Raw genomic sequence first — 22,996 nt, 5'->3', positions numbered from 1 at the left:
AGAATTGATTGTAGGGGTGCAAGACTGTTATAAGGTAGAACCACAGAGCAAGAGGTTGCAATAATCCAGGCGGGAGATAAGGGCATGCACTAGGGTTTTTGCAGCTTCTTGGCAAAGGAATGTACAAATTCGGGAAACATTTTGAGTTGGAGGCGGCAGGAGGTAAAGAGGGCTTGGGTGTGTGGCTTGAAAGAGAGATCAGAGTCTAGAGTTACTCCTACGCAGCGAGCACGTGGCACTGTGGAAAGTGAGCAGCCATTGTCTTTGATGGATAGGTCAGGTGGGGGGTTGAGTGAGGCGAAGGAAAGATAATGAATTCTGTTTTGTCCATGTTCAGTTTTAGAAATCCAGCAGACAAAAAAAATTAAATAGCAGACAGAGATTGTGGGATTCTGGTTAGTAAGGAGGTGATGTCAGGTCCAGAGAGGTAGATCTGCTTATCAGCTTAGAGGTTATACTGAAAGGTATGGGACTCTATATGAGCTGTCCCAGGCCGAAGGTGTAGATGGAGAACCGCAGTGGTCCAAGAACTGAACCTTCGGGGACACCAACAGATAAGGGGCGAGGGGAGGAAGTGGTGTGAGAGTGGGAGCCACTTAAAGTTCAGTCTGTTAGGTATGAAGAGATCCAAGATAACCCCAAGTCTGTGATGCCCAGAGATAAGAGAATCTGTAGTAGGAGAAAGTGGTCTATTGTGTCAAAGGCAGAACACAGGTCCAGGAGGAGGAGGAGGACAGAGTAGTGATGCTTGACTTTGGCGGTTAGTAGGTCATTGGTGACTTTAGTTAGGGCAGTTTCAGTGGAATGGTGCAGCCGAAAGCCAGATTGTACCCGGTCAAAGAGGGAGCAGGAAGAGAGGTGTGAGGACAGTTCAAGATGGACATGCTGTTCCAGTAGTTTTGAGGCATAGGGGAGAAGTGATATGGGGCAATAGTTCGACACAGAGGAAGGGTCAAGGGAGGGCTTATTGAGGATGAGTGTGATGGAGGCATGTTAAAGCATGATGGGAATACACCAGGGGTTATTGATAGGTTGAAGAAATGGGTTAGGCTTAGGATGAAGATTGGGGTGAGATTGGGAATGAGGTGGCATGGGAGGGGTCAAGTGGGCAGGTGTTGAGATGTAATCTTGAGAGTAGAGTGTAAAGATGATCTTTCATGGTAAAGAAACTGGATTTGGAGGAAGAAGACTGAGTAGTTGTGAGAAGGGGCTGTGGTGATTGTGGGCCAAAGCTTGCTCTGATGTTGTCAATTTTCTGCTTGAAGAAGCAAGCAAAGTCTTCAGATGAGAGGAGAGGGAGGTGGTTCCTGGGGATGGAGGAGAGAGTTGAAAGTGTTGAATAGCTGTTTAGGGTTGTGAGATAGAGGATATGAGGGATGAGAAGTAGTTTTTTTTTTTTTGCAGCAGCAGTGACTGCTGACTTGAAAGTGGCGAGGGACTGTTTGTATGTGATGAAGTGCTTGGTGGAATGAGACCTCTTCCAACTGCGCTCAGCAATCCTGGAAGACAGTCTCAGTTTTTTTTTTGTCTGGCTCTTGTGCCAAGATTGCCTGTCGTTAGTGCGGGTTTTGGAATGCGTGAGGGGGGCGGCCGACTGCAGAGCTGCAGAGATTGTGATGTTCTATAAAGTGGTAGCATCTGCATCGTGTAAAGAAGCAAAGTCTGCAAGAGGGAGAAGGGACTGAGAAAGTGAATGTAAATCCTGGTGTTTGAGATTTCTGCGCCGGTATGAAAGTTTGTGAAGTGGGGTTACATACTTAGAGAAGAGAGGGAAGAGATTGTTAGTAGGTTGCGGTCAGACAGCGGGAGTGGTGAGTTTGAGAGGTTGGATAGGGAACAGAGGCGAGTGAAGATGAGGTCAAGTGTGTGGCCATCTTTGTGAGTAGCTGCAGAGAACTATTGGGTGAGGCCGAAGGAGGAAGTGAGTGTTAAAAGTTTAGAGACAAATGAGTAGGAGGTGTCAATAGGGATGTTAAAGTTGCCCATGATGATGGTGGGGATGTTGGTGGAAAGGAAATGAAGTAGCCAGGTGGTGAAGTGGTTGTGAAAGGTGGTGGCTGGCCCTGGAGAGCGGTAAATGACAGCCGGTTGGAGTGGGAGTAGATGTGGACAGAGCGCACTTCAAAAGAGGGAAGAGCAATGGAGGGTGGTAGTGGGAGTAGGGTGAAGAGCATTCTTCTGACAGGAGCAAATCCACTCCTCCACCATGTTTGATACTGGGGTGGGCAGGTGTGAGAGAAATGGAAACCACCATTAGAAAGTGCAGTAGGAGAGGCAGTGTCAGAGGGGGGAGCCAGGTTTCAGTGATGCCGAGTAAGGAGAGTTTATTACTGATGAAAAGATCATGGATGTGGGAAAGGTTATTGCAAACAGAGCGAGCGTTCCATAGAGGAGCTGTTAGGGGGACTGGGGAACGGGGGCTGGGTGAATGGGTATGAGGTTAGAATGGTTGCAAAAATTTGTCATAGATCGAGGATAGCAGTTAGATGTTTCTGTGGGGATGTGATGAGGAGGGCCAGGTTTTGGAGTAATATCTCCAGAAATGAGGAGAAGCATCGAGAGTGTTACTGGGTGGGAGCAGGAGAGGCCAAGAGGTGGCCGTGTGGGTCTGGAGACACAGGGTATAATGTGGAGGAAAATATCTGAGGAGAAAGTGAGGTGGATGGGGAGGATGGAGGCAGAGATGACCAGTTCATTACTCAAAATCAACATGATCGTGCCAGTATAGCACTGGCTTTAGTTTATATAGGAAAATCCTGGTGGTTGGTCCTCTTTAAGGTCTAGTCCAGACAGCTGTATTTCTGTACATAGACCGCAATGCCTGGACTTGACTCAGTCACAACCTTTTATATGCTTACGAGAATGTAGGTTTGAGAAATGTGGGGTTGATAAACCCAGCTGTAATCCCATAGATCCTAAAAATATAATGCTTATTGTGATGGGTCTCATCTAGTTTTTCCCTCCATTGTGGTGCTGCAGGCACATGAAGCTGCATCGCCATGAATGGAGCCAGGCTGGAAGCCTTGTACATCCAGGGGTCACTGTCCAGGATTAGCCAATGGAGGGCACTACACCAGCAATGTGCACATTTTATTCCGAGGATCAGTAGGGTACCAGAGTTTAGACACCCACTGATCATGAAGTGATAGCCATGATGAAACCCCTTTACATCAGCTGTACTTCAGTTTTCTTACACACCATGCCACCTTACGATGCCAAACTCAATGCTATTTTATCCTTCTTAATGTAACCTACAGACTCTACCGTGAAGGCTTTTCCACTCTCTCTCACAAAAGGAGACAATTGTTTAGGTACCTTCTATGTTGTGTACTATAAGTATTCTATGTCCAGGTCACTGGTGCCCACACCTTCCTCGCATGGCTGCTTGTGAGGTTCTTCTTGACATGTAGTCTGTTGCAATCGTCCTGTTCTGTTCCTGTAGGGCGCCCTGTATTTTTTTTTTTTCTCATCAGAAGACTGGTTTTCATGGCTGCTCCATCACTTTTGTTTTCTTGTGTACCGTTCTGTCTGGTTTGGAGCTCTGTGCAGCCACTGTGGTGTCCATACAGTAGGGCATGATGCATCTATAACCATTTGAAAGCTGTAAGAGTTTTCCTGCCGGTGTTTGATTGTCTTTCTAGGTAAAGTTTTCAATTCTTTCCAGTTATTTTCACTGACTTGGAGATGGATCCTGGACTGATATCCAAGTATATGCTCACGACTTTCCAGTTTATACGTCGTGCATTGGGCTATTAGAGTTGCATGTTCAGTTACTGTGTTTTTACATTTACAGAGGCTGGGTCTATTGCCGCTTCCTCATTATGCTATGCTGGCCATACACTAGAAATGCAGCCTTCCCCGTCAAGGTTGTCACTCTGGATCACAGTCTTAATCCCTGAAATTCCCCATAATAAGGAGATATTGGTCCGGTCTCTGTGATCCCAGCTTAATGTAATCATAACACAATTGATCTGCACATACCTTGACACATATGTCATGACTTTTCCATCTTCATCACACTATTTAGTGTAACAAATTGATTGAAAATAGTAGAATTCAGCCTTTCTGGCCATCTAAGCCTTCTAGTGTATGACCAGCCTTACTTCTGAAACCAAATGGTGCTGCCTAATTTCTTACTCTACGGTAAATGTTAATCTTGGCTCCATCTACATCAGCCCGGATTCATTTGATATTTGCTGATGTTAAACCTTTTATGACTGGTGCTGCAGGTTCCTAGTCTACGTCGCTCCAGACATGACACTCCTATACACTCATGCTTTTATATACGATTGCTGATTTTTAAAGGGATCCTGTCACCAGTGTTTTGCTTTATAAGCTGCGGACACCACTAGTGGGCTCTTATAAACAGCATTCTCACATGCTGCATATAAGAGCTCAGACCGCTGTGTAGAATATGAAAAACACTGTGGTGGATGTGGCTCAAATGGGCGTCTTCGTCCTCCGGTGCTGGCACCTTCTCTTTCGGCCATCTTCTTCCTCCTTCTGAAGCCTGTGTGCATGATGCGTCTACATCATACACACTCGCCGGTCCCGCGCATGCGCACTACAATACTTTGATCTGCCCTGCTCAGGACCTGAATGCCGGCGAGTGTGTATGATTTCTGATGTGTCATGCACCGCGGCTTCAGAGAACGACAGAGGCGGCAAGAAATATGGACGAAAGAGATGGTGCAGGCACCAGAGGAAGAAGACGTCCATTTGACCCACATCCACCGCAGCGACCGGTTTAGGTAAGTATTATAAAGTGTTTTTTATGTTCTACACAGCGTTCTGGGCTCTAATATACAGCATGTTAAAATGTTTAATATAAGAGCACACTGGTGGTGGCCGCAGCTTATAAAGCAAAAAACTGGTGACCAGTTCCCTTTAAGTCTGTTTTTCCATGCATCTCATTCATACATACAATGGCTATAGAGTAAGCTATATTTTTCTTCTTAAAGAGGACCAACCATCATGATGTTCCTATATAACCTAAATCCAGTGCTATACTGGTGCCATCATGCTGATAATATACATACCTTTAGTTGTGAGATCGGATGTTTAGTTTCTGATATACAGGCAAGTAAAGTTTGTGAAATGCACTGTTATTTGATTAGAGGTGCAACAGAATATTTATTAGGTGGTTTTGATTTTGCTAGTTATTTCTGCCCCATCTGCCTGTCCTTCCTCCCCCTGTCTCTGTTATTACAGGGGGAGGAAGGAGTGAGAAAGGACAGGCAGCAGACAGGGACGGGAATAACTAGCAAAATCCGATCCACCGATTAAATATTCTGTAGCTGCTATCAATCGAGTAACCGTGCATTTCACAACCTTTACTTGCCCATCAGAAACTAAACATCTGATCTTACAACTATAGGTATGTATAGAATCAGCATAATAGCACCAGAATAGCACTGGCTTTAGCTTATATAGGAATGTCCTGATGGTTGGTCCTCTTTAAGGTGTGGGAAATCGCAGACTAGGCTAATGTTCTCAAAGTTAGCTGTTAACATATTTCCAGTAGCAGCTATTGTCAGCAGAGCCCTGAGAAGACATGCGGATCTCTGCCATGATCATCATTGACACTTTTGCTGAAAGTTTAGGCTCTAGACTCATTAGCGTTTCGAGGAACACCCTGAAGGAGAGCGCTTTTAACTCACAGCTATTCCTTTGAGTCAACTCATGAATGCTCAGTTTAGTGTGTATGTGCTTTTAAAGGGAGTCTGGACCAGGGACCCTGATTTCAGCTGTCACTCGGCTGCCTGCTGCAATTTTAATATATAACTGTTTTAGCATCAGGAGAGTATCACTAGAGAACTAGTGAACCTGCTGACATGTAGTCCTCCATTTTCATGAGCTCTGCCCCCACCACTGATTGGCAGCTTTCTGCCTTTGTGCAAGGTACTATCAGTGGTGTGGGCAGGGTTATATACAGCTCAGCATGCAGAGAACTGATAGATCTATAGTAGAGAAAACAATTACTGTATCAAGACTACAGGAAGCAACCCAGTAAGTGTCATACTGCTGGAATCCGGGTCTCTGACCCCACATCATGCTGCTCTCAGATGAGGAATTAAAAACTTTCTGACATATTACCCTCAATAAGGAGGGTAATCCGCTGGCATGCACCTATGAAATAATTTTAAGAACAAATGGTCATGTTTGTTGACTTCCAACATGCCTAATTCTATTTAAGTTTAAGATTTGCAGTTACCCCGTGTACATTAGATTAAAGGTGCAGGCTGACATCCTTCTGATGTGCCAGACCATTACTCAGTCATATACCAGAAAGCAGTGGAGATGGCTGGGGGGGGGGGTTACAATGAATGTATTGTAACAATCCGTGTCATGCACTTACATTTTGAGAATAATGAACTGAAACAAGCATTACTTACCCTGTAGAGGCAACAGAGAGCTGCTGAATCGTGGCTCTGGCAGTCGTCAGAGCAGCACTGAAAGTGAATTAAAGTCTCTGGACCCCCGACCATGGAGCAGCACCGACTCTGATGGCTCCTGTCGCAACATGCGTCCTCCAGTTACCAAAGCCAGCAGCTTCAGTGGAATCTCTATCCTGACCAGAGGAGATAGCATTGGCAGTAACAAAAGCACGAGCAGCCGCACCGGCCGACCAGGTAAGCTCTCCCATCACATGTTTACAGCCAGGATCCCTGGCCTGACCACAGGTTTCCCAGCCCAAGCTAGCCCCATCAGAGGCTTACATGATGCTGCTCCAGTAGCGACACCTCTGCCTGGGCCGGGACTTGTAGCCACAATACAGATGACAACGTTTTCAGAATCAAGTGTTGACCCCTTCACGATCGGACGATTTTTTTTTTCGCTTTCCGGTTTTTTTTTCGCTCTTCTTCTTCCGAGAGCCGTAACTCATTTATTTTTCCGTCAATATAGCCATGTGAGGGCTTGTTTTTTTGCAGAACAAATTGTAGTTTTAAATTAGTTTTACCATACAGTGTACTGGAAAACGACAAAAAAATTCCAAATGCGTAAAAATTGCAAAATATAAGAGCAATTGCACAATTGTTTTTGGGATATTTTATTCACCATGTTCATTATATGGTAAAACTGATGTGTGGGTGTGATGCCTCAGCTCGGCGCAAGTTCAAAGACACCAAACATGTATAAGTTTACATTTATCTAAGGGGTTAAAAAAAAAAAAAAATCATCAGACGTTTGTCCAAAAAGTGGCGCATGTTTTGTGCCATTTTTTGCGACCCGCAATGTTCATTTTTCGGGATTTGGGGCTCAGTAGTGGCTTATTTTTTTGCATCTCGAGCTTGACTTTTTTAATGGTACCATTTTTGTGCAGATGCTACGTTTTGATCGCCTGTTATTACATTTTATTGAAAATTTGCAGTGACTAAAAAACGTAATTTTGGCATTTTGAAATTTTTTTGCCGCTACACCATTTATTGATCAGATTAATTGATTTTATAATTTGATAGATTGGGCATTTCTGAACGCGACGACACCATATGTGTTTACTTTTTATTTTTTTAACCCTTTAATTTTCAATGGGTCAAATGGAGGGTGATTTGAACTTTCTTTGTCGCTCCATTGGGAGACCCAGACAATTGGGTGTATAGCTATTGCCTCTGGAGGCCACACAAAGTATTACACTTAAAAGTGTAAGGCCCCTCCCCTTCTGGCTATACACCCCCAGTGGGATCACTGGCTCACCAGTTTTGTGCTTTGTGCGAAGGAGGCAACACATCCACGCATAGCTCCACTTTTTAGTCAGCAGCAGCTGCTGACTATGTCGGATGGAAGAAAAGAGGACACATATAGTGTCCCCAGCATGCTCCCTTCTCACCCCACTGTATGTCGGAGGTGTTTGTAAGGTTGAGGTACCCATTGCGGGTACGGCGGCAGGAGCCCACATGCTGATTCCTTCCCCATCCCTTTTTACAGGGCTCTGGGTGAAGTGGGATTTACCGGTCTCCAGGCACTGAGACCGTGCTCCATCTACAGCCCCTGGAGAAGATGCTGGATGGAGCGGAGTACATCAGGGACATGGCCCTGCTTCCTCAAGGTACTCTGTGTCCCCGTGCATTTGGCGCTCACACCGCAGCATGCTGGGTGTTGTAGTGCGCCGGGGGACATCAGCGCTGCGGCGCCTGTGCCATGGCCTCATTCAGCTTTGCTGAAGCAGGCTCACTTATGGGAATTGGTCGCGCCGGCCGCTGGGACTGCGGCGCGGCTGGCACTTGTAGTGCGCCGGGGACTTCAGCGCGGCCTGCGCTTTTACGGCGGCCGCGCTGATAACTAGAGTCCCCGGCTTTTGCGGCCTGCTTCCGTTCGTTCCCGCCCCCAGACCTGCCAGTCAGGAGAGGGGCGGGACGCTGGCCACTTCCAGGAATCGGTCGCGCCGGCCGCTGGCAGCGGCGCGGCTGGCACTTGTGGTGCACCGGGGACTTCAGCGCGGCCCGCGCTTTTACGGCGGCCGCGCTGATAACTAGAGTCCCCGGCTTTTGCGGCCTGCTTCCGTTCGTTCCCGCCCCCAGACCTGCCAGTCAGGAGAGGGGCGGGACGCTGGCCACTTCTATGAATCGGTCGCGCCGGCCGCTGGAACTGCGGCGCGGCTGGCACTTGTGGTGCGCCGGGGACTTCAGCGCGGCCCGCGCTTTTACGGCGGCCGCGCTGTTAACTCGAGTCCCCGGCTTCTGGGCCTAGTCTCCCTTCGTTACCGCCCACAGCCCTGACAGTCAGGGTAGGGGCGTGACGCTGCATAGAGCAGAGCTGAGAGCTGGAGTATGTTTTGCATACTCCACCCCTCTCACTGTGTGCACTGTGAATCCGGATTCCCGCACTTTCTCAGGCACGCCCACGGCTTCCTTCTCTACAAGGACACCGGCAGCCATTAGTGTCAGTTTCTGTACGATACAGAGACAAGTGTGGAAGACCCTGGCATTCTGATAGTCACACAATCGCTGTAACAGGCGTTAAGCAGCACCTGTGGTGCTAACCCCACTAGTGCAGAAGTGCACTTATAGATATGCTTGTATATATACATTGCACTGTTTGGTCGCACGTTGTATATACCCTCCTGGATTATGCGGAGGAGTTATCAGCATATTCTCTGTGTAAAACAAAGGTGCAGAACCACATGTTTTTCTATACAGCTGGTACAGCATGTACGGCTATACGGCCGGCAGGTACATAGACTCCCATTGTATGCACTAATGGCCAGGGGATGAGGACGGTGTCTGCAGTATTTACTGACAGTTTTTCTGAGACTATGGCTATGATACTAGAAGCCTAGCAGTCCGGACATGTCTCTCACAATATGGGCACTGTTGAATCATTGATCCATGGCCCCCCTCAGTGTGAATAACTAACAGCTCCGGGAATGTCACACGCATCCCAGAGTCACGGCTCTGCACGGACGTCAGTCCCAGACAGCCTAAGTGGGCTCGCTATGAGCGGCCTCGGTTTCATCAGGGTCCTAACAGAAGGACTCGCTGTGTAATGAGGCGGAAGTAGCGGCTCAGGATTCTGATCCTGAGACCGCTCTCAATCTGGATACACCTGTTTGTGACGCCATAGTAAATAATCTTATAGCGTCCATCTATAGAATGTGGGTTATTTCTCACAGCTCCTCCAGTGGAGGAGTCAGCTTCACGTATTTTTCTGGACCACTCTGCCTTCAGAGAGGCAGTCCAGGAACACCACGCTTATCCAGATATGCGCTTCTCCAAACGGCTTAGGATACACGTTATCCCTGTCCCCTGACTTGGTCAAGGACTGGACCCAATGTCCCGAGCGGCATCCTCCAATCTCCAGGCTTGTAGCTAGATCCATAGTTGCAGTGGGAGATGGAACTGCAAACTCAAAGATGCCACTGACAGACAGATGGATCTCTGGTCGAAAGCCATCTATGAGGCTGTCGGCGCACCGTTGGCTCCGGCATTCTCTCCCTTGGGGCACTCCAAGCTATTTCAGCTTGTCTTACACAGATTGACACGGTTACACGTACATCTGTGCCGCAGGTGGCATCCTTAACCTCTCAAATGTCTGCATTTGTTTCTTACGCGATTCAGGTTGTCCTGGACTCTGCGAACCGTGCGGCGGTAGCCTCCGCTACTCCGTGTTTTTAAGCAGAGCCTGGTCTGCTCGTTAAGTGAATGGAAGGCAGATTCTGCTTCCAAAAAAGGTTGCCTAACCAGTTGCCTTTTTCTGCTGACCGACTGTTTGGTGAGCGTTGGATGTAACCATCAAACAGTCCAGGGGTAAGGATTCATCCTTTCCTCAGCCCGGACACAACAAACCCCAACAGAGCAAGAGGCAGTCGGGGTTTTCGGCCTTTTCGAGGCTCGGGCAGGTCCCATTTTTCCTCGTCCAATGTGGACTCAAAAGGATCAGAGGAGCTAAGATTCTTAGCGGGCTCAGTCTCGCCCAAAAAAGCGACAGTCTGAAAACCCGCTTCCAAGGCGGCTTCCTCATGACTTGCGGCCTCGGTCGGTAGCAGGCTCTCCCGCCTTGGCGATATTTAGCTGCCATAGGTCAATGACCATTGAGTGTGAGACATTCTGTCTCACGGGTACAGGATAGAGCTCACTTCTCGTCCTCCAACTCGATTCTTCAGAATTTCTCCACCTCCCGGCCGGGCCGCTGCTCTTCTGCAAACAGGGTGCACTCTATAGGCAGAAAGAGTGATGACCCCCGTTCCTCTTCAGGAACAAGGTCACGGTTTTTACCCCAAATTCTTTGCGGTACCTATAACAACGGGCCGTTCCGTCCCGTTCTGGATCTAAAAATGCTCAGCAAGCTCGTGGACACCAGGCGGTTCCGGATGGAATCCCTCCGCCATGTCATCGCCTCAAGGTCCCAAGGATATTTCCTAGCATCATTAGGCATCAAGGATGCTTATCCACACGTGCCGATTGATCCAGAGCACTAGCGTTTCTACGCTTCGTTATAGGAGACGAACACCCTCTGTTCGTAGCTCTACCTTCCGGCTAGCGACAGTCCAACTGGTCTTCGCCAAGGTCAGGGCAGCAGTAGTCACAGTCCTGCACTCTCAGGGTCACTCTGTGGTCCCGTATTTAGACGATCTACTTGTCAAGGCACTCTCTTAGGAAACATGCCAACACTGCCCGAACGTTGCGCTGGAGACTCTCTAGAGTTTTGGGTGGATCATCAACTTTTTAAAGTCAGATCCGACCCCGACCCTATCGATAACATATCTAGGCATAGAGTTTCTTACTCTCTCAGCGATAGTGAAGCTGCCGCTAGACAAACAGCATTCACTACGGGCTGCAAGCTCTTCTTTAAGAACCAGTCGCACACATTGAGACGCCTCATGCACTTCCTACGTAAGATGGTAGCAATGGAGGCAGTTCCTTTCGCGCAGTTTTACTGCGTCCACTACAATGGGACATTCTCCGCCAATGGGACGAGGAGTCGACGTCCCTCAACAGAGTCGTCGTTCTTTCTCAGGCGGCCAAGGAATCTCTACGGTGGTGGCTTCTTCTCACCTCTTGGTCAAAAAGAAGGTCCTTCCTATCCCCGTCCTGGGCGATAGTTACGACAGACGCGAGTCTATCAGGGTGGGGAGCAGTTTTTCTCCACTACAGCGCTCAGGGTACGTGGACTCAGCAAGAGTCCACTCTTCAGATCAATGTTCTTGAACACAGAGCAGTGTATCTTGCCCTACAATCCTTCCAACAGCGGCTGGAAAGCAAGCATATCCGACTTCAGTCGGACAGCTCCACAGCGGTGGCATACATCAACCACCAAGGAAGAACGCGCAACCGGCAAGCCTTCCAGGAAGTCCGGCAGGTTCTGATGTGGGTGGAAGACACGGCATCCACCATATCCACAATTCACATCCCAAGTGTGGAAACTAGGAAGCTGACTTCCTAAGTCGCTGAGGTGTGGCCGAAAGAGTATGGTCTCCTCACCCGGACGGGTTTCAGGAGATCTGGCGCCGCTGACAGAGGCCGGACGTCGATCTAATGGCGTCACGGCACAACAACAATGTGCCAGCTTCATGGCACGGTTTCACAATCATCGAGCTCTGGCGGCAAACGCCTTAGTTCAGCATTGGTCGCAGTTCCAGCTACCTTAGGTGCCACCTCTGGCATTGTTGCCCAGAGTACTGCGCTAGATCAAGACCGACTGCGGCCGCGCCATCCTCGTCGCTACAAATTGGCCGAGGATGTTGTGGTACTCGGTTCTGTGGTGCCTCACGGTAGGCTAACCGGGGGCACTACCAGACCAATCAGACTGGCTGTCTCAAGGGCCATTCTTCCATTTGAATTCTACGGCCCTCAACCGGATGGTGTGGCATTGAGTCCTGGAACCTAGTGTCGTCAGGATTACCTCAGGACGTGGTTGCCACCATGAGACAGGCTAGCATACCAACGTCCGCCAAGATTGACCACAGGACGTGGAAGATGTTCTTATCTCGGTGCTCGGCGCAGGGTGTTTCTCCCTGGCCGGTTGCATCGTCTATGTTTCCTTCCTTCCTGCAATCTAGGTAGGAAAATGGGTTGTCGCTCAGTTCCCTTTAGGGACAAGTCTCAGCGCTATCTGTATTTTTTCAGAAACGACGACTTCCTCAGGTACGCACGTTCCTACGGGGAGTTTGTCTTCTCAGCACTCCGTACAAGCGGCCGTTAGAGCCCTGAGATCTGAACAAGGTTCTAATTGCTCTCCAGATGCCGCCTTTCGAGCCTTTGAAGGATGTCTACCTTCCCGTTTTTCACGGGAAGTGGCCTTCTAGTAACGGTCTCGTCTCTTAGGAGAGTTTCCGAGCTAGCAACGCTCTCATACAAACTCCCTTCCTGGTCCTTCACCAGGACAGGGTAGTTCTGCGTCCGGTTCCGGAATTTCTCCCTAAGGTGGTATCCCATTTTCATATCAATCAGGATATCACCTCACCTTCTTTGTGTCCTCGTCCAGTCCATCAATTTCAGAAAGATTTGCATCTGTTGGTTCTGGTGAGAGCACTCAGGTTCTACTTCCCGCATGGCGCTCCTGCGCCACCCGGATGCACTCTTTGTCCTTGTCGCTGGTCGGCGTAAACAGTCGCAAGCTTCCAGATCCACCCTTGCTCGGGGGCTCGAGGAACCAATTCTTGAAACCTACAGTTCTACTGGGCTTCTGGTTCTCTCAAGGCCGAAGGCCCATTCTACCAGAGCCGTGGGTGCATCCTGGGCATTACGGCACCAGGCTACGGCTCAGCAGGTGTGTCAGGCACCCACCTGGTCGAGTCTACTTACTTTTACCACGCATTATCAGATGCATACCTACGCTTCGGCAGACGCCAGCCTAGGTAGATAAGTCATTCAGGCGGCGGTTGGCCACCTGTAGGAGAGGGCCGTTTGACGGCCCTATCATGAGGTATTCTTTTACCCACCCAGGGATTGCTTTTGGACATCCCAATTGTCTGGGTCTCCCAATGGAGCGACAAAGAAGAAGGGAATTTTGTTTACTTACCGTAAATTCCTTTTCTTCTAGCTCCAATTGGGAGACCCAGCACCCGCCCTGTTTTCTCGGGGTTTTTCTGTTTTTTCGGGTACACATGTTGTTCATGTGGTATGGTTCAGTTCTCCGATGTTTCCTCGGATTGAATTGGTCTTTAAACCAGTTATTGGCTTTCCTCCTTCTTGCTTTGGCACTAAAACTGGTGAGCCAGTGATCCCACTGGGGGTGTATAGCCAGAAGGGGAGGGGCCTTACACTTTTAAGTGTAATACTTTGTGTGGCCTCCAGAGGCAATAGCTATACACCCAATTGTCTGGGTCTCCCAATTGGAGCTAGAAGAAAAGGAATTTACGGTAAGTAAACAAAATTCCCTTCTTTAGGGGGTTTTTTATTTATTTATTTTTTTACATTTTTCTAAACTTCTTTTTTTAATTCTTATTTTTTTTTATTTTACCAGTCACCCTAGGGGACTATAGGGATCAGCAGTCTGATCACTCTTCCATATCTGCTGATCACAGCTGTGATAACCAGATCTGCTCATTTCTGTCTCGCACAGCTCTTCGCCGGATGAAACAGGAAGTGAGTCATGTGAGCTACAGGAGTCATCATATGACCCTGTGTTACCTTGACAACCATCGGATCCTTGTGATCACGTCACGTAACTTCCGGTGTCGGGCGGTGAGAAAACTTTGACTGCGATTATATTGGTGGTGTAACAATTTGACAGCACCATTTAAGGGGTTAACAGGTACGGGCAGATCGTGGATCTGCTCATGCCTGCTAGGCACACATATCAGCTGTATAAATCAGCTGACATGTGCGTGGATCCCCCCCTGCTGCCCGCAACAGCCGGGTGGTATTAACACTTATGACCGCTGGGACGTAATTTTACTGCCCACGGTCGTTAAAGGGTTAATAGCTTCTATAACTGGATGTATCCGTCTACACACATTGAACCGTTCTCCGACCTGATGCAGTGGTTGGGATGTTGGGGTGCACTGACATTTTTATTTATCTTCTATTTTTATACTTGGATCTTCCTGTCCTTTCTTATAGGAAAGGATTAGATCTGAAACGGATCTCCTGTGCGAACACTTCATTATCCAGTTTGTTTTTTTTTACCGTGTCCTTATTTTGTGGTCGTTACCATGGAAACAGGAATGATCAAATCTGTCTGGGGATTTGTTTTAAAGTTCGCTCTAAGTTTATATGAAAACTGCTATTGTATTAGCCGTGCTTTATTGCTATGTTGCACTTTTGCCCTTTTTTTTTTTTTTTTGGTCCCCCCCCCCCCCCCCCCCAATAAATATGACTGAGAGATGGATGGCCTGTTTTTCCAGGTTTGCCGATCGGCGCTCCAGAAGTATGCAGCCAAGCTTCCTCCGCTCAGCCGTCTGCTCGAAGCATCATACCTTGCAGTGCACAGCAACATCCCCATCCTCACCAGCCACTTCCACCCACTCCTCAGCAACAGTCCATGAGTAACCACTTAATGTCACAGGTGAGTCACCACCGAGCCTTGCGTCCTGTCACTGTGGAGCATCTCTCAGGGCTCTCTCGCCTCGTCCTGGATTGCATTTCTAGCTTTATCTATGGCTGTTCTGATCCTTCTTTATACTGTCCATCTTCCCTGTTCTATCGCTCGGTCATTGGTTGTAACCCCTTCACTGTCGGGAGGCTACCCACATGAACTGTAAAATAAAAAAAGATTATGAATATGTGCCCATGTTGCTGTTTTATGTGCTTCTTTTCTGCACGTAAAAAAAAAGCATCTTTTGGCAAGAAAAACTCAGCAGAAAAAAAAGTGCATTTTTTTATTGCGTTTGCGTGGTTTTTTTTTTTCATATGCATTTTTCCTGCTTTTTGTGCTTTTTTTTTAGTCATCACGATCGCGGAGGTTCAGGCGCTGTACACCCGTGATCGCCGCCGGGTCTCCGGCTGATGTTACAGCTGGGACCTGACTCACTGCCCGCACCGCTCCCAGCAGTTTAACCCCCTAAATGCTGCTGTCAGGGCAATCACAACATTAAGAAGACAGGACAGGGATCACTTACCTCTCCCTGATGATTGGGTCCCTGTAATGCGATCACGGAGACCCGATCGCTGCCTTAGTAACCCTGGGTTGCCACCATGACGACCCCGAGTTACTGAGCTACGGAGAGCCTCTCAATCCATGCTGTATTCATGATGTGTGAGGCAAAGTGCTGCGATATAACCCCCTGTAGTGATAAAGCATTGCAGGGGATTATAGAAACGCAGGAAAAAATTGTAGAAACAATTGACATGCTGCTTCTTTTTTCAGCAACAAAATCTGCAAGGAAAAAAGAAGCATCGTGTGCACAGCGAGTCAGGAATGTCATATACTCTGCTGGGATACTTTTACCTTGCTTTTTTTGATTAAAAAAAAAAACAAAAAAAACAAAAAAACAAAACCCAAAGAGAAATGCAGAAAAAAACACCAAAAAAGTCACGTAGGCGCATAACCTATAGATTGATATACGAGGGGCTGCTGATAAGTCTTTGGCTTTACCCAGAAAGAAACAAGATAGGATGATGAAACTTTACATTTATTCCACATACTCTGCACTGATGTCATCACACTTCTTACAGTGGTATTCCAAGTTCTGTAAGCCTAGCAAAAAGGAGGATGTCGGATGTGCCTCAAACCAGCCATTCGTAGCAGCCATGGTATCAGAAATGGTGTGAAATTGGGTACCCTTGAGGTGTTTCTTCAGGTTTAAAAACAGATGATAGTGGGAGAGAGCTAGATCTGGTGATTTAAGGTGGGTGGACCACCAGTTGGAAGCCCAGCTCTGCCAGTTTTGCCGTGTTCGCTTGTGCAGTGTGAGCGGAGTCCTTTGGACAGCTTGCCTTTTGGCCTCCAGAGCTGTCTTCAATTGGTCCAAAAGTTCAATGTAATACCTTGCATTGATGGTGGAACCCTTTTGAAGGTAGTCCACTAGCAGCACACCCTCCTTATCCCAGAACACAGACGCCATCACCTTAGTGGCTGATTTTTGCACCCTGAACTTCTTTGAATGTGGAGAACCACTGTGCCTCCACTCTTTTGACTGCTCCTTGTTTTCAGGGTCACGCAAATAAATTCATCCATAGTGACCAGTCGATCCAGGAAGTTCTTATCAGTCTGGAAACGCTGACAAATGGACTGGGAAGTTGTCACTCGCATGCTTCTCTGATCTTTTGTCAAACATTTGTGGACCCACTTTGAAGATCGCTTCCTCATATCCAAATGTTCATGGATAATGACACAAACCCGTTCACGGGAAAACTCCATGATGTCTGCTGTTACTTTAGCTGAAATTCGTTGATTCTCCAGTATGAGGTTGTGCACAGCATCGACGATCTCCGGAACAACAACCACTCTGTCGTCCAGGACGTTCCTCATCATTAGTGCTGAAGTGGCCCGTTTTAAATTTGGCAACCCAATTCTTAACTGTGGAATATGAAGGGCATTGATCCCCCAATGTCTGCGACATATCACCATGAATATCCTTCCCCGACTTTCCTTGCAGAAACAAGAATTTTATCCCCCTCTGCTCTATTACTGTGAAGATCGAATTACACTCCGCCGTTTTGTGTTCCCGCGTGCGTAGAACACTGTTGCCATAAGCAACTAACACAAAATTTTGAAAACCTATATTAGACACATGATGTTTTCATGTGATGTAACATTCATTACCATAGAAACAAGAAAAGATCACAAAGCCAAAGACTTATCAGCAACCCCTCGTATTATATACATACAAAATAGTATGCTTTGGTATAAAGTGTGTGTAACATATATGTGAGGCTGAAGGTCTGGCCCAAGTAATTGTTCTTAAATGTATAAGATGTACAGAAATCATACGTCACTTGTACCTGTGCCTACAAGCCAGTTTACTTATCAGTCACTAAGTGTGCATACAGTCTAAGTGCAGAGGGTCGTGAAAGTTGACCCTTCACCATCCATCGGTCATATAGGGAACCAGTCAGGGGCAATATCCACCCAGAGCCAAGAGCGGGCCTGGGTGCATATTACTAATTCCTGCTTAGCTGTCCTAGCCTATAATAGCATAGAGAAAGGGATTTTTAGAAAAAGTATTTATTAAAATCCTTTCTAATATGCCAATGAGGCCAGGGACTAGTCGCAAGGGCGTTAGTTCCCTTGGCTAGTCAGCCCCCTTAGCATGTAACATGCTAATGAATGCACATTGTCAGAGGCATGGTCTACACCGCAGCCGACGCTGCTTTTTTGGCTCAATGCACATAATCGGAAGTCCCCTAAACTTCTAGTCATTTAAACTATGAAGCTGGGTGTATGCGTCCCAACTTCAGAGAGGTCTAGTGCGCATGACCGGAAGTGCGGTGACTTCTGATCATGCGCAGTGCCCGGCATCTGATGCGGTGACAACGGGCAACAGGTAAGCGCATCACCATTGATGACGCTAGGCAGTGTGCATTGAATAGCATGTTGGCATTCTTCTGTGGGCGTGCCAACATGCTAAGGAGGTGGAATGATCACAGGAACGAACACCCTTGCGACTAGTCACTGCGCTCATTAGCATATCATAAAGGATCTTTAGAAATACTTTTTGTAAAGATCTCTTTATCTATGCTAGTGTATAGAGGGACGGTTAGGCAGGAATTAGCAATATGTACCCAGAACTGCTCAATGGTTCTGGATGCATATTGCACCTAACTGGGTCACTTTCATGGAGTAAGAATTGTGGTGCCTGCCACTTTCAAGACTTGACTCTCACACCAACACTCCCCAGTAAAGACTGGCATGAACAACACTAGTCTTGATGAATAAGGGCCACAGACTGAAGAAAATGTCCTTTATCTTCAGCCTGGTGGTCTCCAGAGACTGTACAAGGGGAGAGATGACCAGAACAGTCTGTGATTTTGCCTAAGGTTATTGGCATGCAGAAAATTGCCTCTTTTGCCCCTAATATCACTTGCAGCTCTTCTCTTTACAGTAATGCCACATGCCCAGGTGGTAGCCTTTGAAAGCCAAGCTCTATGCTCCAATTTTCTAGCTGTGAATGTATCGCTTATGTCCTTGCAGTGAGTGTGTTTGGTGCTTGTCTATGTTTCCCTACTTCTCAATGAACACGGAAGGAATTCAGATATGTCTTGATGAAAAAATATAGCTCTCGCGGATCTTCCTATATAACATCATGGAAGTCCACGTTCACACCATTATTTGGTCAATATTTTACATCAGTATTTGTAAGTTAGGACTGCTGCAATCTGAGAGGAAAAGTATGAGGCTGGGGCCACACAAGCATATGGCATTCGATGCGAAAGCATCGGATGCAATATGTTAATGACCCCTGCCTTCCGCTGTGCTGCAAGCGTGAGCTGAGTTATTATACTATGATCTGATCCTGCTATCGGATCACAGCTGTGGAGGAGAGGGAGTGATCTCCCAATCTCCTCCATTATCAGTTGATGCGATTATTGCACTGCATTCCGGTGTCATCCAAGTGCAGTGCGATGTTTCACTCGCACCCATAGACTTGTATGGGTGCGAGTGAATACGGATCAGCTTACGTTTGCAGCATGCTGTAATTGTTTTCTCAGTCCGATTAGGGCTGAAAAAAAAATTGCACAACACTCAGCCTGTTTTACTCGCCGTGTGTCCTAGTCCTAAAAGATATATGGGCAGCACTTCTGTATTTTTGACCCAGTCCTGGCTTTGGCTTAAGGCCGCTTTACACGCTACAATATATCTTACGATGTATCGGCCGGGTCACATCGTAAGTGACGCACATCCGGCATTGTAAGGTACATTGTAGTGTGTAACTGCTACATGCGATTGCGAATGAACGGTAAAACTTCCATCGTACGCACGTCGTTCATTCCTCATGATTTGAACGTCACGTTGTTCATCGTACCCGGGGTAGCACACATCGCAGTATGTGACACCCTGGGAACGATGAACAGATCTTACCTGCATCCTGCGGCTCCCGGCCAGCAATGCGGAAGGAAGGAGGTGGGCGGGATGTTTACGTCCCGCTCATCTCCGCTTATATTGGCTGGCTGCCGCGTGACGTCGATGTGATGCCGAACGTCCCTCCCACTCCAGGAAGTGGACGTTCGCCGCCCACATCGAGGTCGTATGGACGGGTAAGTACGTGTGACGGGGGTTAATCGTTTGTGCGGCACATTCAACAAAATTGAACGTGCCACACATACGATGGGGGCGGGTTTGATCGCATACGATATCGTATGCGAAATTGTAACATGTAAAGCAGGCTTACACGCACTGAGGTAAAATAGTGCTGTATGAACCTGGCCAAATAGTGATAGAAAAAAAAATTGTATTCATTATAAGGGAAGAACTTCTTTACTTTCCCACCTTTTGGGGAAGTGATCTTGCTGACGGTGAGTCTTACTAGAGACCCTCTATGAGACGTCAGTGCCCCCTGCCTGAAGCTCTGCTGCAGTACGGCGAAACACCATGCGCTGTAAGTGTAGTGGTACTGCTCCGTGTGTCTCCAAGTGCTTCAAGGATACTTCTGCTTGTGAAAGCCCCACCGTCCGGAGAGAAATGTTTATTATCACGGTGCAGGGACCGCCGGTCTGATATCTGTTGTTTGCCTGGGTGTTTGTGCAGTCGGTGACTCATTTGTAGCATTTATCTGTTTATGCTTCAGATTTGGAGAATGAGACTAATTAAATTCTGAGCTCATTTCTGTGCCACGTTATCCTGTCTCTAGAAATGTGACCTTGTAAATATGACTGTGAAACTAACATATATTTTGTTCTCTCTTTTTTTGTTTTTAACCCTTTCCTGCGATATTCAACCACTGTGTCCTTTTCCTCTCACTACATGATCCTACCCCTTCTGTCCTGTTCTCTGCATGCTGCTCTGCTGGTTCCAAGACCCTCCAGCCCTCTCCACAACCGGTGCAGTACTCCGCCAGCTCCTGCCCCCAAGTGCTTCTGCCAGTGTCACCTCCCCAGCAGTACAATCTGGTATATTCACTTCTCCATTCCCTCCTCCTATTAATTGTATGGGTGGCTCATGTACATGGAGTTTGTCATTCCAAGAGGAACATTATTTCAGTATGGATGAATAATTATTCAATTATAATTGGTCTAGCTGCAAAATACATTTGTCATCCTCTCCATCTTATGCGTGCAAAGATAATCTAGTACTTTTGGATGTTTTTGTTTTGTTTTTGTTTTTTAATACCATGTTTTGTAGACGTCCAACCAATTTTAACTACATTTCTGCTATAAAAAAAAAAATACTATTTAAAGTCCTATTCTTCAAGTCGTCTTATTCACTACAGCTTTTTTTGCAGAATCCAGTACCAGAGTCGTTAAAGATCCACAGCAAATCTGCTGTATATGGGAAAATGGAAACTAGTGCAAAAACTAGGCATTTATTCTTTGACTTTAGGAAACATTATTTGGACAGCCCCTTCTTAATCACTGTTTTCCCCGAGTAAAATAACAACAGCTATTCTCCCCTCTGGCGTTGGCACTGGCTCTCCCAAGGCTTGTACAACACTTCACACGATTCCTGTGGCCGTTTCACTGTCCGTCCTTCGGAAGTCAGTAACCTCCAGAAGAAGTGAGCTCTGCGGATGACCTCTGTCTCCTTCCAGATGTCTGATTTGTCCAAAAGAGAGGAGAGTGAAGTGGCCACTGATTAGCCTCAAGAATTGTGTGACATGTCACGCAAGCCTTGGGAGATCAAGACCGACACTGCTGGAACAGTACCGGAGTTGATTATAGCTGTTATTTTATTATTTTGGCAAAACCTTAGTAATCTCTTCACGACACATGACATGCTGGGTACGTCATGGATCGTGTCAGTGTAATCCCCGCCTGCTGCCGCAAGGAGCCAGCAGAAATCCTTGAACATGTGAGCTGATTTCAACAGCTAACATGTGCGCCTCCCAGGCATGAGTGGATCCGCGATTCACCCACACCTGTTAACCCTATACAATGGTGTACATGCCCTGCACAGTAAGCTTGTACTCACCGGCCACTATCGGAAGTCACGTGATGTGATCATGTGAAGTCAATGGCTGCCATGCTATCACAGGGTCCTGTGATGACTCCTGTAGCTATCATGAGTCACTTCCTCTCACTGCCGGCAGTGTGCCGTGTGTGAGAGGACAGCAGCATTTCTGCAGATCTCAGCTGTATAGCTATAATCTACAGAAATGAATCAGTGATCAGACTGCTGATACCTATAGTTAGTCCCCTAGGGGAAGTAGTAAAATAAAAAAAAACAAAAAAACAACATAAATATATATATATAATATATATATATATATATGTATGTATGTATATATATATATATATACACATAGACGCCCGATCTATCAAAATATAAAATCAATTAACCTGATTGGTAAACTGCATAGTCATTTATTTAAATAGCTACTGGTAATGTACCACACTGGTGAACTAGGCAAAAGCAGCAAGGACGGGGTACAGAGTATTAAAATTTAACTTTTAATAAATCCTATTAAAACTGTCCTCGAGGAATACCCTTCTTTAATGCCAGAGGGTGCCCACCTTCGCTATTAAGGTGGGAGAGCGGGCACCCTCTGGCATTAAAGAAGGGTATTCCTCGAGGACAGTTTTCTAGGATTAGGAGAAATTGCTCTAGTGAGGGGAGTTGTGCCGTGCAGTCTAACGATCTTGAAGCCCGTTTTTTAGAAAGGGGTTATCCACGTAAGGTCATCAATGAGGCTCGTAGGGTGACTGGTCGAATCGAGAGAACTAAACTATTGTATCCACCAAAAGAAAAAGAAGATGTCAAAACCAATGAGGCGATCAGGTTTATCACTACCTATAACAACGGGGCGAAGGAGGTGAGGAAGGTGCTTGAAAAATATTGGCCTATCCTAATGATGGATGAGGACATCGGGACATTCATCTCAAATAAACCAAGCATTACCTACAGGAGGGCTAGGTCCCTACAAGACCGACTGGTACACAGCCACTTCACTGACAACAGGGAATCTGGCAGCGGATGGCTTAGGAGTAACACCAAAGGATGCTTCTGTTGTAGTGGTTGTGTGGCCTGTAACGCACTAAAAACAGGAAAGAAATTTTCCAGTAATGTCACAGGAAAAGAATATGAGATCCGACACTTTATTAATTGTCGTACTAAAGGTGTCATATATAAGGTGACTTGCCGTTGCGGTCTTGAGTATGTAGGAAAGACAAAGAGGGAGCTGAGGAGGAGGGTGGGCGAGCACCTGAGGGATCTCAGGTTGAAGAACGATACCCCCCTAGCGAAGCATGTTAACACAATGCATAATGGTGACCCTGGGTGGATTTCCTTTCAGGGCATTGACATGGTTTTTCCTCCTAAGCGAGGTGGGAACTGGAACAAGAGGATCCTTCAGCGGGAGGCTGAGTGGATCTTCAGGCTAAGAACGGTTACCCCATCTGGTCTCAATGAAATCCTGTCCTTTGCACCCTTTTTGTGAGATTAGGCAGAGAATCAGATAGGAGGGCCAGCCATCGGACGAGCGGGGGCGCCTCTCACCGTATCTCCTAGGGTGCCGACCTCC

At 47.1% G+C, this 22,996-nt stretch overlaps 1 protein-coding gene across 2 annotated transcripts in view; it reads left to right on the top strand.

Annotated features, from left to right (window-relative positions):
• The window catches only part of R3HDM2 (R3H domain containing 2), a 282,716-nt gene that overhangs the window by 180,080 nt on the left and 79,640 nt on the right, over positions 1 to 22,996 (top strand). For both annotated transcript variants that reach the window (XM_075337072.1, XM_075337071.1), the window contains 4 exons: positions 3,258 to 3,311; positions 6,403 to 6,632; positions 14,786 to 14,946; positions 20,337 to 20,429. In XM_075337072.1, the coding sequence (XP_075193187.1) occupies positions 3,258 to 3,311; positions 6,403 to 6,632; positions 14,786 to 14,946; positions 20,337 to 20,429 (538 nt within the window). The remainder of the gene's footprint in view (positions 1 to 3,257; positions 3,312 to 6,402; positions 6,633 to 14,785; positions 14,947 to 20,336; positions 20,430 to 22,996) is intronic.

Source organism: Anomaloglossus baeobatrachus, chromosome 2, assembly GCF_048569485.1.
Source record: "Anomaloglossus baeobatrachus isolate aAnoBae1 chromosome 2, aAnoBae1.hap1, whole genome shotgun sequence".
Lineage (NCBI taxonomy): Eukaryota > Metazoa > Chordata > Amphibia > Anura > Aromobatidae > Anomaloglossus > Anomaloglossus baeobatrachus.
This window is presented reverse-complemented; position numbering and strand designations above follow the sequence as displayed.